The 19,546-nt window shown below is 44.3% G+C and overlaps 1 protein-coding gene across 1 annotated transcript in view; it reads right to left on the minus strand.

The window, feature by feature from the left end:
* Nucleotides 1-19,546, minus strand: part of ZMAT4 (zinc finger matrin-type 4) — a 309,158-nt gene that overhangs the window by 165,830 nt on the left and 123,782 nt on the right. Inside the window, exon 3 of the mRNA XM_061134790.1 lies at nt 11,501-11,590. Within this exon, the coding sequence (XP_060990773.1) occupies nt 11,501-11,590 (90 nt within the window). The remainder of the gene's footprint in view (nt 1-11,500; nt 11,591-19,546) is intronic.

Consider the following 19,546-nt stretch of genomic DNA (forward strand, 5'->3'; position numbering starts at 1 on the left):
CTGTTCCCGCCTTCCGAATAACCTCTGTCCTCCAGCTGGAAGCACATTGTCTAACCACTGCCAACTTCTCCATCCCCTCTGGAAGCCCTCCAATAACCTCCTGCTGGCATCCTTCATTCAAGGCACCAGGGCTCTGATACTTGGCTCTCCCCAGCCCCTCACTTGGTGCCTGCCTTGAACTCACGCCACAGGCTTTTCTGGTTTTGTGTATCAATGCACCAGGAGGGCCCCTCTAGCTGTGACTCTGTGGGTACCCCCACCCCGGGCTCATTCCTGAGTCGCCTCACCCTAACCATCAGAGAGACAGAAAGGCTTGATGGAAAAGAAGCGCTGAGGACAAAGTCCCCCAGACCCTCTCTCTTGCTGCCCCTACCCCTTGGCAGGGGGCGAATTCACCTCTAGGCAACTTGGGCAGGGGGGCAGTAACCGTCCAGTGGTGTAAGACCTAAAGATGGAAGCTATTCAAAAACGATCTTACCTCTCACAACCATTATCCACTTCATCCTTTTTTTTTTTACCTACTTAATTGTTCCTCAGATCTATGCATTTCTCATTTTTCTCCCCTGCTGTTACCCTCATCCAATGCCACCCTCTTTCAGTCGATAAAAGAAATGCTCATGTATCGAAGTCTTGGGAAGTTATTCTGACTTGACATGAGTTAACTTGAATTGTGGGATAACCAAAACTGCCTGTCTGTGGCGATCAAACCTACAGTGTACATCTGCTTTAATTATTGAAGAAAAGGGTGCAGTGACCAGAAGTAAAGAATGTCCACGTTAAAAAGAAAGATGAAACATCTCCCTTCCTGAGACACCAATGCTGGTCTTCCTTCCAGGCACCAAGGCCATACTCTGTGTACATGCCAATTTGGAATTTTGGAATGTATCCCCGACTTGCTTGATGTTCTTTGTTCTGACAAGACATAAAACTGTGCTGAAAACCATGTATCTCCAGGGCAATTTCTCAGAATCATCTGAGAAGCCATCTTCTGGGCTATAGTCCTCAATTTGGCTCAAATATAAAACTTTCTATTCCTATTGTGGGGTTCCCCAAGTGGTGTTAATGGTAAAGTACCCGCTGCCCAGTGCAGGAGATATAAGAGATGTGGGTTCGATCCCTGGGTCGGGAAGATTCCCTGGAGGAAGGCGCAGCAACCCACTCCAGTGTTCTTGCCAGGAGAATTCCCTTGGAGAGAGGAGCTGGTGGATATGGTCCATAGGGTCGCAAGGCATTGGACACAAGTGAAGTGACTTAGCATGCATGCATTCCTATTTTAGATTGCTTATTGATGATTTTCACTGACACAAGAGACAATTGAAAGTTTGATAGATGACAGTTCAAAGAAGAGGAGGCCCTTCTTTCCCCAAATCCATTCTCTCCATCTCACCACACAGCTTCTACCTCTGAGCACCAGCCAGGCTGACTTTCTTGTTATTCCTTATTCCTTAAATTGCTGTGATTTTTCTGAGTGTAGATGCTTTACATATGCTGTTCCGTCTACCTAGAATTCTCTGACTGACACTTACTCATCTTTCAGACACAGCTCAAGCCTCATTTGTTCGGAAGACTTCCCTGATTCCAAAGACCGTATGATTTCCCAAGTTCTAAATTTTTCCACTATGTTCCTTCATTTATCTATTTGTCCGTTCCCCACACTATCCTGTAAACACTGCAAACAGAGACTATATGTTTCATTCACTATTAAGTTATCCACAATTAAGCCAGCCCCTGACTCTTGGTAGACAGCCAATCAATAGGAAAGATTAAATAAATGAAGTTGTTGTTCAGTCGCTCAGTAGTGTCCTAATCTTTGCAGCCCCGTGGACTGCAGCATGCCAGGCTTCCCTATCCTTCACCATCTCTCTGAGCTTGCTCAAACCCATGTCCATTGAGTCAGTGATGCCATCCAACCATCTTGTCCTCTGTCATCCCCTTCTCCTCCCGCCTTCAATCCTTCCCAGCATCAGGGTCTTTTCTAATGAGTTAGCTCTTCACATCAGGTGGCCAAAGTATTGGAGCTTCAACTTTCGCATTAGTCATTCCAATGGATATTCAGGATTGATTTCCTTTAGGATTGACTGGTTTGATCTCTTTGCAGTCCAAGGGACTTTCAAGAGTCTTCTCCAACATCACAGTTCAAAAGCATCAATTCTTCGGTGCTCAGCCTTCTTTATGTCCGACTCTCAAATCCGTACATACATGGATGAATAAGTGAAGAATACATAGTAATTCAGAGCTCAGATCTGAGATTCAATCTGTACAGTATTTCGCATCACTTACACGGTGTACAATTTTGCATAAAATACTTGACCTAAGCTTCAGCCTTCACATTCTTTTAAAATGGAAGCAATAAAGATTCCTACTTGCACTTGTTAAGTTCAAATGAAATATCTACCATGTATTTATTAGCAAAAAGCCTGACACATAAAAAAGGGCATCGTAACTTGCTGGCTAAGGAGAGAATTTATCCAATGATAACAATAACAAAATTAGAGTACGGCGGGAGGGCCACGAAGCTTGTAGTAATCAAACATCCGTGACGCTGCATCCATCTTTTAAAAAATTAGTCCATAGTTGTCATTTTGGGGAATTCTTTCCTCTCCTCTGGATCAGATTCTAGACGGAAGTCATAGCTATGATACATATTTTAGTATAAATGAGTTTCAGAACCAGAGTCCCAAGCTATAGATCTATTCTCAGGCCTAGGAAGTTGTATACAGCTCAACTGTCATACTTCACATTCACATCTGTTTTTTTCATTTAAATTATCATTTGTGTGTTTGTATAATAAAAGTTTTTACTCCACTTTTGGGTACAGTTTCCTGAGAAAATATTAGTCTTTTCAGGACATCTCGTTGATTTGTGGTGACAAGAAAAAATATTCTAAATCAGGGCTGTCAGAAAACTCAGGAGTTCTGTTTACCATAAATTGAGTTTTGGTGGATAGATGGCAGAAGAAAGAAACCATTCTCATAGTTTCTACAGTGTTGCAGGCAGGCTTCACACAGATTCCTGCAACATAACCTGTTCATATATTCCAGTCTATCGGTACTGAAAGAAACAAAGCAAAATAGCAACGGAGTTCCCGCTCAGTGGTGGGAATGGTGTTTTCTATTCTGTGCGACCTTCTACCTGCTGGGCCCTAAAAAAATGAAACTCCTGAAATAAATAGAAGCCACGGGGAGCTCAGCTCAGGGCTCTGTGATGACCTAGAGGGATGGGATGAGGGGAGGGGGAGCCGGTGTGTAACAGGTCCAGGAAGGAGGGCATATATGCATACATGTAGCTGATTCACTTCACTGTATAGCAGAAACTGGCACACCACCATCAAGCAATGATGTTTGCTGTTGCTTAGTCACGCAGTTGTGTCCAAACTCTTTTGCAAGCCCATGCACTGTGGTCCACCAGGCGCCTCCGTCCATGGTATGTTCCAGGCAAGAACACTGGAGTGGGTTGCTATTTCCTTGGCCCAGGGATCTTTCCAACCCAGGGATTGAACCTGAGTCCCCTGCACTGGCAGACAGATTCTTTACCACTGAGCCAGCTGGGAATTATACACCAACAAAAAAAGGAAGACAAGGCAGCTTTAGAGTCTGGAATGTTCCAAAGGGATCATTCCTGTGAGTAGGGAGACTACATCCACATCCAGAAAGGTGACAACCCAACTCTTCCTTTGCCAAAAGCATCCACTTCACCCAGGGGTTAGCAAACACCTCCTGGGAAGGGCCAGAGGGTGGGCACTGTAGGTTTTGTGGGACAGAGTGCCCCATCGCCACTGCTCAGCTCCTCTGCGGGATGTGAAGAGAGCTCTAGACAGTTTGGAGAGGACTGAGAATGGCTGGGTTCCAATAAGACTTTACTTTTAAGCATCAGTATTTGAACTCCATGTCATTTTTCATGTTATGATGTACTAATCTTCTTTTAATTTTTTTTCCCCAACATTTAAAAATGTAAAACCCATTCTTTGCCTGCAGACCTTAAAAAAACAAGCAGCAGCTGCATCTGGCCGGTGGCTATAATCTGACTCCTGGCTTAAGATGAGACACATAAATAAATACTTAACTTGCACCCACAGATTTCCTAATTGCTCTTCGAGTCTCCCAGATGTAGACAGCGGGCCTGTCCCTAACTGGACGATGGAAGTCGTGTACTGCACAGCAGTGACCAAAGGTTGGAACTCACAGACAAGGTAATTTCTAAAATTCCATGGAAGAACAGTTTACACACACTTTACAGCTTGTCATCCAGCTTCTCAAACAGGAAGCTTTTATCTGAAGCCCTCTGAAAAAGGGGCAGAGAGGCAGTGCAGTGCAGTGACTGTAACCCTTGATTATAAATCTATGGCAATTACAATTTAGAAAGTCCAAAGCAAAGCTGTAAAATTAATCTGTAGCTCAACCAGGGACAGCGTCCCCACTGTAGCTGGCAGCCAAGACACAACATCGTTGGTAGACACATCCCTCACTCAGAAATCCCCATGAATTCAGCAGCAGACCACTGGAGACAATGGAAAAGGCTGACCAAGCAAATGTCAATACTATGCACAGTATGAGTTTGTACCCCTGTCCACCGTCCAATCTCCATTTGTGTCTCCACTGCTGTACTGGTTGAATTCCGTCTCCCCAGTTATATCCACCTCAGACATGTGAACTTATTTGGAAATAGCATCTTTTCAGATGTAATTGATTATGATGCCTTCACACCAGATGATCGGGCTTCCCTGCTGGCTCAGACAGTAAAGAAATCTGCCTGCAATGCAGGAGACCAGGGTTCGATCCCTGGGTCAGAAAGATCCCCTGGAGAAAGAAATGGCAACCCACTCTAGTATCCTTGCCTGGGAAATCCCATGGACAGAGAAGCCTAGTGGGTTACAGTCCATGGGCTCATAAAGAGTCAGACAGCAACCGAGCATGCACGCATGCTGGATGATAGTGGGCCTAGATCCAAAGGCTGGCATCTATATGAGAAGACAGAGACACACGCAGCGATGAAAGCAGACTGGTGTGACACAGTTGCAAACCAAGGATTGCCAAGGGTGGCCAGCTACCTTGCCAGGATAGACACACGGACCTAACTTCCCTTCAGGGCCTCCAGAGGGAGGTCCTGCCTACACCTTGATTCCAGATTTGTAGCTGCAAGAACTGTGAGTGCATAAATTTCTGTTGTTGGAAGCTAACCGGTTTGTGGTCATTTGTTACAGGAGCCTGAGGAAACAAACACAGCCACCCATTAGCACTTTGCATCTCAAGATACCTTGGAATTTTATTTCTCTGAAGACACGACTTGTGTCAAGTCCATACTCAGAAGAGGCCTTTCCCGGCCTTCTTCATTTGATCACTCACATCCACCCTCTAGAATCAGCCTGGGGACTTCCCTAGTGGTCCAGTGGCTAAGACTCTGTGCTCCCAATGCAGGGGGCCTGGGTTCGATGCCTCGTCAGGAAACTAGATCCCACATGCCACAACTAAGACCCAGCACAGCCAAATAATTTTTTTTTTAAAGAATCAGCTCAGTGTCACTTTCTCTAGGAAACACTGTCCTGCCCCCGTCCTGCCAAGGGAGATCAGGGTCCCCTCCCTCGTGCCCAGATGCTAGTGATAAAACGCATATTCACATTGAGGTCTGGGGACGTCATGCCAGCTTATACATGAGTTAACTGGAATTTTATGCTAACCAGAATGGCCTGCTTGTGATGATCAAATCTACATTGTACAACTGCTTTAATTATTAACGAAAAGAGCACAGTGACCAGAAGTGAAGAATGCCCACGTCAAAAGAGAAAGATGAACTGCCTTCCTTCCTAGTCAGCCAGCACTCATCCTCCTTCTATGTAAGAGCCCCTTCCTAGGTACCAAGGCCTCGCCGACTCACTGTGCGTGTCCTGGACCAGTTTTCCTTTTGAAACCTTGAAGGAACGCATCCCTGACTTTAATGTTCTCATTTCTGACAAGGCAGAGAACTATGCCGAGAACCACACTGCTCCCGGAGCAGTGCCTCAGAGTTGTCTGAGGGGCTGTCACCCGGGCTATAGTCCTCAGTTTTGCTCAAATAAAACTCCTTTCTCTTCCTATTATAGATTGCTCACTGATTATTTTCATTGACAGTCATCTAGCCATATGTCTAGGGTAGCATCTGCTACACTGTATGAAAAGACATGATTTACACATATTGGAACCCGCCCCCCCCCCCCCGACACATCCTGACTCCTGTTAAGGAAAGTTCGATGTGCTTCCATCTTTATGCCCCAGCACTTAGAAGATATGCACCCCTTGTCTCCAGGGATGGCATGGTGAGCCACTTTGCAGGGGCCAGAGGGAATTCTATTTTGTTGTGTTTTATATTTCCCAAGCCTTGTCTCTGCCACTTACCAGCTGTTTGACCAGAATCAAATGACTTAATTTCAGTTTTCTCCTCTGTGGGGAGTAACGCTAGCTCCTACCTTACATAGGACTTGTGAGGATGAAATGTGTTAATGTATAAGCATTTAGGTGGGAAGCATCTGAGAAGTGCCAGCTACTATTAATACTCTTCCCCGGGGAAGCAATGCTCTCTGACTCTGGACCCAGCAATGGCTTCCAGGCCCCCAAAGAAGGTACAATCTCAAGACATGTAGGAGAAGTCCAGGAATAGAATTTAGGGTAGCAGACAGGGTCTTTTTTTTACAAATTTGGACAAGACACAGTACTTCTTTGAGCCTTATTTTCACCTTTGTAATTACAGGGTTGGAAGGGGATTACAGTGAATCCTCCCAACACAAAATTCAGAATATTTAGGAACCTGTGAATGCAACAGTGAAGGTTCTCAAGCTATGCCAAATATTTCAGACATAAGGAAAACCGTATAAATATTTAGGAGTGGGTAAGTCCAATCGCACTAACCAAATGTCAAGTCTCCCCACTCAGAAGGAATTACACGAACTCCAAGTGAAAACAGTTTACTTAATACTGACAGGCAATTTGAATTTGCAGTTAACTTATCTTTACAGAATAAAAATAAAAGTAAAATTAAATCACCTTTTAACTTCAAAGTGCTGTTTCCCAAGCAGACAATTTTTTTTCAAGCATGCGATCCATGAGTGAGAAGATAATAAAAGGGCCCATTGATGGAAAACCAAGGCTCTCAGTGGACTAGATAATCTTTAAGTCCTTTCTGGCTTGAATGCTCGCAGGATTACTGAAAATTTCTCCAAGGCAATCAACTATAGCAATTTATTTCACCTTTAATTTTACTCTGTGGCCTCATGAGGAATATGTCCTGCTCTAAAATTTCAAGGAAAAACAAAAAACCACAGAGGATCCAAATGAGGATTCTAAAGAGCAGAGCAGGGAATTTTTAAAAGCTGGAAAGACCAGAACAAAAGACAGAAATGAACTTAAGTTTTTAAACAACAAACAACAAAAAAGGTCAAATGACCTGGAACAGAAATGACAATGGCCCTGGGGATAATAACAGTCACTTCTGTTTCTCTGTACGTAAATACAGTTACCAAGTATTCCCAAGAAAGGGATGGCTGCCATCACCTATCAATTTTAGGAATCAAATGTGGCCCAAGGTTCGTGTGTGGTCAGGGTTTGGAAAACCAGCAACAAGTTTTCTATTTTCAGAAGCACTCATTTTGTTGGATATTGTTCTCAATCAGGTGACACCAGGATGCAAACCACAGCCCCCCGGGGAGCAGGGCAGGTGGAAGGATGCGCAAGATGAGAGGGGCAAGTGGAGCGAGGCAGGACATCCTCCCGAGATCACAGGTGCTGGCGGGCAGAGGATCAGCAATAACAATGCCTGCAGAAGGCACTTTGAAAACAAAGTGCTCAATGAATGAGTTTGCTCAGTTGGATCTTCTGATGACCCTGTACATTATAGATTATTATCACGCTCCCTGTCTTACCACCCCATGGAAAGAAACGCCAACCAAAGGAGAACAAGAAAGGCTATTGATGTAGAGCTTGCTGCAGCCGGGGAGCCAGCCAGCCAGCCGTCACCTGCATCTGGAGGAGATGCAAAGGCAAGCAGAGACATGGGGAAACTTCATAATGGAAAAAGGGTAGGTCTCACCTGTGCCCTGACTTGAGGCTGCCGATGTGGGGAAAGGCAGACAGGTCACCTAAAATGGGAAGAAGCCAATGTGATGGGTCAGGGGTGCATATTTGGCTTTTTCTAGTTGGTCCTGAGTTGGAAATGGAGACAGAAATTCGCGATGATGTCAGCCACTCATTAAGTCCTGCCATTCGGGACCTATTGTCACAAGGCTGTTTTTTACTTCCTGGATTGTTACTATAGACAGTGGTCTGACGTCCTGTAATCTGACTTACAGCAGGCAGGCTTCTGGGCTGGTTACTATATATCACTAGGTTGGTCTTCTGTACTGGCTGCAGGTTGTGGGTGAAAGTCATAGCTTTATATATGGTCTATGTCTTGTTGCTCAGATGAGTCCGGCTCTGCAACCTGATGGACTGTGCCTGCCAGGCTCCTCTGTCCATGGGATTCTCCAGGCAAGAATACTGGAGTGAGTTGCCATTTCCTTCTCCAGGGGATCTTCCCAACCCAGGGGTAGAACCCGAGTCTCCCACATTGCAGGCAGATTCCTTACCATCTGAGCCACCAGGGAAGTCCTATGTATGGTCTAGCCATTGTTGATTTGTATATTCAGGGTCTCAGTCCTTAGATGTGAATCTGTATCAAATAAAATTGGTTCAAATAGTTACAACATCAACTCTCAAGGCCCTGAAGAGGGGCTGGGGGAACCTTCCACACTGCATCCAATGCATCAGGATGCCTAATGGAAACGACAGTTTTCACTGTGAAATGTCCATACAGCCTGTTAAAGCATCAACCATCTCTTCCAAAGAGAAAGATCTTCAGGTTGCTTTTCCTATTTACCGATTTGCTCATAGACAAAGATTAACGAGTCAGAGGAAATGACTGGATCAGCAAATCCAATGATAGAGCCAAGTTTTCAAAACCCAGGAAAAGAGTTCTCAAAGGGGCCTTCAGGAAAGAACTCTTGTAAATACTTCTTCCTGTAAAATCCGACCTTCATTCCTGCTAGGAACTGACCCCAGGGTGTCTGGCAGAACCCGAGCCTGAGTGGGGTACAGCATGGGTCTGACCAGAGCAGCAAAGACTGTGTCTTCAAGGCCACCAGCAGGAGTCCCAGTGTCCCTTCCTCTTTGCCTATGAAGGGGAACAGCACACCCCACCCTATAACACGCCACTTTGACATATTGATTTTTTTAGTACAGTGACTTAAGAAACAGCAGGTGCAGGAAGCACACTCTGACCATCTCCTGTCCCCCTGAAAGCAGGAGATAAATCTCCCACGTGAAAGCCACCCTCCCTGGACCAGGAGGTAGAGGGCCAGCCTTATCACCAGGGATACAGAATCCAGGGCCAAGAAGCCTCTATAAACAAACCTCAGTACTTCTTCACTAATTTGCTACCCCAAGCCCAGAAGCCTTTCTTTGCCCTTTCAATTCCTTATAAATTTATCACTTCACTAAGAACATAAAAGCTGCCTTCTTTGGTCACTTCATTGAGTCTCTTCTCTTTGGGGCTCCCACACGTATGGAATTCAATTTGTGTTTCCTCTGTTCATCTGTCTTAAGTCAGTTTAATTATTAGACCAGCCAAGGAACCTGCAAAGGAAAGATTTTTTTCCTAAGGATCACTCCTTAGGAGCTCAGCTTTGCATGCACCACTCATGATTAGAACTTGAGTGGGCAGACAATAATAATCTGTGCTCCAAGAACTCCTTGTTAAGTGTCCATGAATCCCTATTGTTTTTGACTCTCAGGATTAGATGCTAATTGGCCACTGAATGAAGGGCTACATCGTTGAACAATTCCAAGGGGAAACGACCGAATTCTGTTCTCTCTCTTAATAGCTACCTGACGGAGAGTATGACTCCAGCATGGCTACAGGATTCTGAGACTGCATAAAAGCGGGCTTAAGCCGACTCTCCTGTGGCTTAATAGGTTGTTTTGCTATGGATGCACCCAAGAAAACACCCGTCCACCCTCCTCACTCCCACCGCTTCCATCTGGTACACCCATCCAATCCCAAAGACCCCAGCTCGCACGCCACCTCTGCAGTGACACCTTCCCTGGTCGCATGGCCCAGGTGTGACTCATCCACCCTTTGTCTCCATGAGGCGCTGTGTACAAAAGTTAACAAACGCCTACACTGTAGCATCAGAGCTTTTTTATGCAATGTTTACCTCTCACGCTATATTTAAGCCTCTTTAAGGCAGGTCTGTGGTTTGTGTGTCTCTGGTCTGCTCAGTGGGCAGTGAAGAAAAATCCACAGAATCCAGGTGAGTCTGCACGTGTTAGCTCATTTGGGGATGCTGAGACGTGGCTTGAAACCCCTGGACCCGGCCAGCCCTGACATTCTCTACCTTCAGTCACATGGAAGGTACGAGCCCCATTGTAACCACAGCCAAAAGCCTCCTTGATCCTTACCGGTCAGCTTCCTGACCCCGAATTAGGCAAAACTACCCACCCCGGGCCTCACTCTATAGCACTCCAACCAGTCACCCCATGAAACCCACACCTTTCTCTCTCTCTCTCACCTTCCTCTCTCTCTCTCTCTCTGTGTCTCTCCTGTGAAGAACAAACGAGTGCAGGTTTTGCCCAGTCTCTCCAATGATTATGTATTAATTTTTAATAAGAAAAGGAGACTGGCATCGATATGGCAGCAGGAGAGAAAAAAAAAAAAAAAGCAGGATCACAAGCACAGTGAGAGGGTGGGATGTGAATTCTTCACCCGCAGCTTCTTGGTCCTCAGAGGGTGAGGCGTTTCTGCGTTTAATCTGCAGTCGGTATCATGGAGGACCTCTGCCATGGATGAGTAAGAAGATTCTACTCGGCAGGAAAAGGGGGCCCCCCGCAGGGAGGACGGGGTGCTCCTCAAGGCAGTCTTGGCCTCGGCCTGGCTAAGGGAAACCCTCTGCTCTAACTTTAAACCCTCACAGCGACTGCCTAATTGTTATTTGTCTTCCCTAAGTAAACATTCCCTTAGGGAAAGGTAACACTGATCAAAACTCTGAACATTTTTATTTGCAAGATATGTGCACAGTTTTCATTATAAGTGAACAAACTGGTGCTCTGTCTTACACACCAAAGGAAACCTACATTATGTAGAAAGCAGGGCCTCCGATATTTCTGACAGGTTTGCCCTTAGGTCATGTCTTCTCCAGGTGCCCGCCTCCCCTCACCCAGCCTCTGACGGTCTCAGCCCCTCCGTCTGTTATTTCTCCGCAAGGTACCAGCACAAAACCATCAAAAAATCTCCCAACCCTGCATCCTGCAAGATCTGGCAGGAAAAAAAAAAAGGGAAAAGACTTGCTTACATGTCATATTTTCTGTCATGGTTAATGAGAACGATTTCGACTCACTTAGCTTTCCCACTAGGCTGGACATAACTGGAATTCCCAGACCGGCAAAGTTTCTCGCCGACAGAACAAATTGTCCAAGGATATTGCGTGGTGTCAGATACTCACGTTTTCTGATCGGAGCCTCTTGGCTGGACACCCACCATCCCTGGGGTGAAGCATGTAATACAGTCGGACTTTGCTGGCATGTTTTCGACTCTGGGAAGGAAAAGCAGAAGCAGAGACTGTGAAAGAGAAGGCACTGAGAATCCCTGGACACATCGGCAGTGACTGCCAATGCCCAGAAGGAATTTCTTCAGAAAACGTGAAGGTTATACCAAGGTCACAGGGCGAGGCCTTGCACCAAGCCCCGGATGTACAGGCCAGAACCAAGGTCATCTCTGAAACTGACTGAGCCCCGTTGTGAAAGTGTTAGTTGCTCAGTCATGTCCAACTCTTTCTCTCCTACTCCAGGGGATCTTCCCAACCCAAGGACCAGACTCGGTCTCCTGCATTGCAGGCAGATTCTTTACCATTTGAGCCATCAGGGAAGTCCATTTAACTGTTGCCAAAACCCCCCTGATCCTTATCTAGGTCAGTTCCCTGATCCCTAATTAGGCAAATATGCCCACCCTGATACTCATCCTATAATGCTCTAACCCATCACCTAATGCCACCCTTCAACAGGAATTTTCTTTGTCTTGAGGCTATAAAAATTGGCTACTAATTCATGCAAAGTGTCGACTCTCCCTAGTCTGTCAGGAGGTCAGCCCTCTGTGCTCGAAGCGCCTTCATTCTCAGCTTCCTACTCTTAATAATTACTCCCTTCTGAAATTCTCTGTGCCTGGAAATTCTTTTTCAACCCATGTTTGGACTGCCACGACAGAAAATACTTGAGCACGTTCATATGGGTCCCCTCGGATGATGTGTCAGATAGGTTAAGTGACTTGCCCAATGTCATCAAGACAATATAATTTCAGGATTAAAAAGCAGAGTTAGGGAAGAAAGGTGCAACCACTGGGATCTTTTAGCCTGGAGTGAATCCTGTTCAGCTGTCGTCAAAGGTAAGAATAGGTCAGCAGAGGGAATGATACAAGGATCAGCTGGGAAGAAGAGCCCAGTCCCCCACCCTAAGTCCTGCCCTAAGTAGCTGGGGACAACACCACCCTGGGAGCTGGGCATGCACACGGCATCTCTAACAGAAGCCTCATTAGAGCCGAGCTACATGCATGGAGCCAGATGCAACTGAACCAGTCAAGCCCCACCACCTGCAGATGAGCAGGACTCTGAACTTCTATCTGTCCGGACCGCCCTGTGCCTAGTGTGGAGAAACTGATTTCTTGTTCCTTCCATCTTTCCTCTCTTCCTTTGCTGAACTGAGAGCCCATCCAAACTCCCTTCACCTCTAAAGAACACTGAACTTCTAACTTTCAAGCTGCTACCTGAGGCAGGATGGTGGACTGAAAAACACCCATAAAAAGAGTCAGAAATTCAGAATCTCAGTTCCAGTTCAACCACTTTCTCCCTGTGTGATATCGCACAAGTCAAGACATGCAATGAGTCGTTTACTCTAATTTGATTATAGTCAAAGCTAGTCTCAAGCTTCCCTAGTGGCTCAGCAGTGAAGAACCACCTGCCAATGCAGGAGACACAGATTTGATCCCTGGATCAGGAAAGATCCCCTGAAGGAGGGAATGGCAACCCAGTCCAGTATTCTTTCCTGGGAAATCCCACAGACAGAGGAGCCTGCCAGGTCACAAAAGAGTCGGTCACGACTTGGTGACTAAACCACCCAAACAACTCTCACATTCTCCTTGTACAAAATGAATGCAATGATATTTATCAGGGTTTCCAGGAGAATCAAATGAGACATTATATAGGAGAGTCTGTTTCTCAGCATGGATTGCACCAGTCTTAACTTTGAGCTCTATGTGGTCTCTATAAAGTGAATTCTCCTTGAATCCATTGCTGCCTGATTCCAAGTCCCCCAACCCCTTCTTTACTCAGAGATTATTTCCTTCTTTTCCAATGACTTGGTTCCACGTGTCATTACAATTGGGTTCTAGCCAATCTCCTGATTGATGGGTTGCCTTCCTGGATTAGCCACAAAGGGGAAGTGATTTCAGAGAATACACAGCAAGTTGCATCTTGTTCACAGGACATCGTGTAACTCCTTCCTGTCTGGTTTGCCTCATTTATCACTTCTTTCATTCCTTCATTGTGCCTCAAGCAAGAAGACTGCGCCTCCAAACACCTGCTGGACACTTCTAAGGTCTTTAAATGGATTTAAAACTGCTAACCAGTCCATCCTAAAGCAGATCAGTCCTGGATGTTCATTGGAAGGACTGATGTTGAAGCTGAAACTCCAATACTTTGGCCACCTGATGTGAAGAGCTGACTCATGTGAAAAGACCCTGATGCTGGGAAAAATTGAGGGCAGGAGGAGAAGGGGATGACAGAGGATGATGTGGTTGGATGGCATCACTGACTCAGTGGACATGGGTTTGGGTAGATTCCGGCAGTTGGTGATGGACAGGGAGGCCTGACGTGCTATGGTTCATGGGGTCACAAAGAGTCGGACATGACTGAGCAACTGAACTGAACTGATTGGGAATACGAAAAATATCAGAGACATTTTAAAAAGTACTAAAGTGTGATTTTTGAAATATATCTGAAGCTCCTTCTAGGTTGAATTTTAAGTTATAATCAAAGGTTATCTGGAGTCTTGTTTGCTTGGAAGACTGGTAGGACAGAGAAATGGAACCCCATATAAATATGTGTCAGATGATTTCAACATCATTGCTTAGCTTCTATGTGTTCTTGAGAATGTTGCCATGCAAACAAGCACGTATCATTTTGCAGATAAATATGTTGATGTCTAAAATGTGTACAGCTATTCTACAGGGTTGTGGGGGTTTTGGAGGTAAGGGGTAGTGGAAATATTAGGAATACTGCCACAATTCAAAAAAAAACAATAAAAGAAGGTGTCAAAATCTCCAGGACATTGAATGCGGCCATAGAATCTGGGCTGCTCTAAAGCACACACAGGCAGGTAATTGGTGAAAAGACAAAGTGATAACAGTGTGAGCTCGAATGGGGCTGAAGTAGGTTTTCAATTTTGCTTTTGTTACCACAGAAGAACTTCTTATCACAGTCCCTGCAGCATCAGTCTACCCAGGGAACAAAATCATGGCAAAATTGGAAATCTCATAAAGCAGCTTGTTTTGTGGTAGGGTTTTTTTTTTTTTTATTCTTTCCTAAAATATAACATTTCTTTCAAAAAGACTGTTTCCAGCAAAGACAGAGTTCACCGGGTTATTTACTTGCAGTTTGACAAAACAAGTAAAAAAAAAAAAAAAAAAAAAAACCCATTAGCTAAAAAAAAAAAAAAAAGAAAAAAAGAGTAGCTCTGCTGTGATTAGTGATGAGCGATGTTCGGTCTGAACCTTCTTCCTGATTTTGTCCACTGAAGGCTTGTTTTTCTCCTTTGGCTTCCCAGCCTCCAGGCTGGCTGGAAGGACCGCCTTGACCTGTCTAGGTAGAAAGAAACAGGGCCTTGGCAAACGTCACCTGAGCCTGGATTGACAGCCGATAGGATCTAGGATCTGGCTCATCACTCAGCTGCATCCCTTTTGCCTGGTCCTCTCTTTTCCTCCTGTTGCTTTTCCCAGGCCGCCTGGGCTGGAGCCTACGCCTCCCCACGCTGACTTCAGGTGGAAAGTCAAAACCCCAAAGACAGTCCAGTCCACAGTGAGAGGAGCACGGGACCTCCCTCCCAGCCGGTCTGATCCAGACCCAAAGCCACAAATGATGCTGGTCGACAGAGGGAAGGAGGCTCCCAGTTGAACGTTCCTGCCTCTACCCTGGAGCTCTGCCAGCAGCTCCTCTCTTTCTTCCTGGCACGTTCACCTCTTCACCAAGACAGGACACGGAGTCACCTACTGCATCATCCCCCAAGTGACTTCTCTTAACTACCCTACTCTCGACTTCCCTTGACTCTCTGACACTGCATCAAATTTGGCACAGAAATCTCACCCCATTCCATTTATTCCAAAAACAAAACCTTTCCTACAGAAACTTAAAACTGCATTTGAGCAAAGATGTTCATCGCAGCATTATCGAAACAGAAACAAAAAAATAAATCGGGAGACAGCTACACTTTCGACAATAGGAGATGGGTTCAAGCGCCCGTCTGCTTGAATGCCCTTATGTTCAGTTGCAAATGGAAAAAAAATGCTTTCTACATAATGAATATTGGATGGAAAATGCAAAGCTCAAAATTGCTCATATATGATGATGACAATTAAATAAAAATTCGTAAGTATAGCAAGAAGAGATGAGGAGAGGAAAATATAGTTTATTAGGGTGAGAGTCTGGATGTTTTCTTTTTAATTTTTATAACAAATTCATCTTTAACAAAAAAATAATAATAACTTCACAATGTTCAAGCCTTTGTAATTCCTCATTAAGTCTACTTTATACTAATTATAATTAGTAAAAAGCATCAGTGATCTGGAATGCATTTAACATATACTGATATAATTGACCACATTTCCATTTACCCTTATCAACATTCAAAATGCATGCTGTTTTCACTGTAATTCTTGGTAATTAGATGAGCATACTTAACCGAAGAGCAGTACGTGCTACTTCAAAATTGAAAACTTGATTTTGGTCCATACAAATTCTTTGGTAAATATGTCTACTTTTCACCATGTGGTCATTTTAGCTTTCTGTGTATGAATGGAGATTATGGGATGGTAAATGCTGTCCAGACAACCAAACCAAGAAGGCTTGGGAAAAAACTACCCCTCAAACTGCCTTATGTCATCCAAATAAACACAAACAGTAGCAAGTCCTTATGACTTTTTCAAAGATCCATTTATACCTAAAGCCCAACTGCCAGCCGAAAGGAACTTAAAAGAGAAAAAATATACCTTACTAACATGTTAAATGTATATATTACAGAGTTTCAGGAGGGAAAAGGACCATTAATTTCAGGGGGAAAAAAACAACGAAAAAGAAATTATACTGTTTTTCAATTGCACTGAGAGTCAATCCCAGGTTCTTTCTTGCATTAATATTTGCATTTCAAATAAAAGTCATTATTTTCATTCAAACCACATCAACTTTAAGCTTCCCAGATAGGCCAGAAATGACCAAACCTTTCATTTTAATTAAAGCCTTTGCCCCCGTTGCTGGGCACTGTGTGGGGGCAGACCTATCTGCAGCTTAGTTTCTTTGGCTGAAACAATCTCTTGGCATGCTAAGAAACAGCCTAAAGTGGAAATTCAGGCCAGCCTTCTCTTTGCAGGGATGAAGAGCAAGACCAACCTCTATTTCAGATGTATCGCTGTGAAAGGAGAGAGTGAAACATAGAAACAGAACGGCTATGTGCTTCACCTAAATTGCCATCTTCCACAATCACACGCATTCCTTAAAAAATTCTCAGCTCACATTTGCTTCCAACAAGGCTACTGATTTCTGCTCTCATAATATGTGGCGGTAACAAAGCAACTTGGTATTTGCATAATGTTCCCAACAGCCTTCAAAGTCCTTTCACATTTATCCTCTCATTTTATCCTTTGATCACAGTTGTGAGGCTGGCAGGAGACGTGTTGTTTCAAATAAGCTTTAAGATCCATTGCTGATTTCCCAGTTAAATCTTCACCATCTTATTTCATCATAGATATCTAATTATACCTCTTCCAGAAACCAGCTAACATAAGCCAAGGACTATAAGAAAAAACGAAAACCTGGAACAGATTGATCATTATAGAAGAGTGCTTCTCGCAAACCACCAATTTATTTCTACTCATTCTAGCGTGAAGAGGGGCCGATTAGGGCAGAAACAAAACAGCAAAGGTGTCACTTCCTGGTTGCCCGAGAATGTCTGTCTAGCTGACGTGGGATGGAGGCTCCATCTCTCGTGAAGGAGGAGAGGCTGCCCAGGCAGATTCCCCCTTAACACTCTTAGGTTAAGGGCTCAGGGCTGAGCCCCACAAACATTTGGAGGCAACTTCAGTAGGAAGTCAAGGTTAAATGCAGATGAACCAAGAGGAAACACCAGGTGTCAGAGGTTCTCTCTGATGAATGGGGCTCTTTCCTGGATCGGTGCATCTTGATTGGTTGGATACAGAAACCTAGAGTAGAAGATGGACCAACTGGAAATCTAGGAAGAGAAGACTGGCTCTCTAAAGAAAGCCTTTCACAGCACAGAGAAGGAAGAAATAAAACTCCTCCACCCAAGACTCCTACCCAGGCTGCTGGGCTCCTGAAACGGCCTGTCATCATCCAGTCCTAGAGCTGAAACTGGCTCAGAAGATCCTCACAGGGTTCATGTGGACTATGAAAGGATGCAGGGCTGACGCACACACACTGGGGACATGAGGCAGGCCTTAACCTTCTGTTCTGATGAGTGGCACATAGGAAAAAATTATGTGACACAGAAGAAGACATTAATAAAACTCTCAAGGAAAAAACATCAAGAAATTTTTTCTTTGCAAAAGATTTACCACAATAAGTAGACGTTCTAAGTGGCAAGTGTTTAGAGTCATTTAATTTAAGAAAACAGGGACTGAGGATTAAAACTCAAAGATGAGATAAGCAATGAAGTAAGGACGTTAAAAAATATCACAGCTTGGGACTTGGCTAGTGGGCCAATGGCTAGGACTCTGTGCTCCCAATGCAGGGGACCCAGGTTCGACCTCTGGTCAGAGAACTATATCCCACGTGCCACCGGTAAGAGCTAGCATGTCAAAACTAAGACCCAGAGCAGCCAAATAGATAAATAAATATTTTTTTAAAAGAAAAAAAACAAAATCACAGCTTAATTGGAAGGTCCTTGTCAGCAGGGCAAGAGCACAATCAGCACAGCAGCGCAGTGTGAAGTTAGGACAGAGTCACTTCCTGGAACGTAGAGGATAAGATGAAGAAGTGGGGAAAAGCGGTTCTGGAGATCTGACATACGAAAGACCAGGACAAATACAGTGTGGCTTTAACAGTAGAAAAAACAAACAAACAAACAAATGGAATATTATAGATTACAAATTCCCATAATACACCCCATAGTTTGAGACCAAAAAGAAAGCTACGAAAATACCTAAAATACATCTAACTTTATGATTGGAAAATTTTCTAAACAGCAACGCAAAAGAAGCAGTACTGATAAAAATGGTTAGATAGATAGATAGGACAGAAATGGTATGGACTTAACAGAAGCAGAAGATATTAAGAAGAGGTGGCAAAAACACACAGAAGAACTGTACAAAAAAGATCTTCATGACCCAGATAATAACGATGGTGTGATCAGTCACCTAGAGCCAGACATCTTGGAATGTGAAGTCAAGTGGGCCTTAGAAAGCATCACTACAAACAAAGCTAGTGGAGGTGATGGAATTCCAGTTGAGCTATTTCAAATCCTAAAAGATGATGCTGTGAAAGTGCTGCACTCAAGATGCCAGAAAATGTGGAAAATTCAGCAGTGGCCACAGGACTGGAAGAAGTCAGTTTTCATTCCAGTCCCAAAGAAAGGCAATGCCAAAGAATGCTCAAACTACCACATAATTGCACTCAATTATGCTAGCAAAGTAATGTTCAAAATTCTCCAAACCAGGCTTCAACACTACGTGAACCGTGTACTTCCAGATGTTCAAGTTGAATTTAGAAAAGGCAGAGGAACCAGAGATCAAATTATCAACATCTGTTGGATCATCAAAAAAGCAAGAGAGTTCCAGAAAAACATCTACTTCTGCTTTATTGACTATGCCAAAGCCTTTGAATGTGGGGATCACAATAAACTGTGGAAAATTCTTCAAGAGATGGGAATACCAGACCACCTGACCTGCCTCTTGAGAAACCTGTATGCAGGTCAAGAAGCAAGTTAGAACTGGACAAGGAAAAACAGACTGGTTCCAAATGGGAAAAGGAGTACATCAAGGCTGTATATTGTCACCCCGCTTATTTAACTTATATGCAGAGTACATCATGAGAAATGCTGGACTGGATGGAGCACAAGCTGGAATCAAGATTGTGTGGAGAAATACCAATAACCTCAGATATGCAGATGACAGCACCCTTATGGCAGAAAGTGAGGAAGAACTAAAGAGCCTCTTGATGAAAGTGAAAGAGGAGAGTGAAAAAGTTGGCTTAAAACTCAACATTCAGAAAACCAAG

Source organism: Dama dama, chromosome 32 (genome assembly GCF_033118175.1).
Source record: "Dama dama isolate Ldn47 chromosome 32, ASM3311817v1, whole genome shotgun sequence".
Classification (NCBI taxonomy): domain Eukaryota; kingdom Metazoa; phylum Chordata; class Mammalia; order Artiodactyla; family Cervidae; genus Dama; species Dama dama.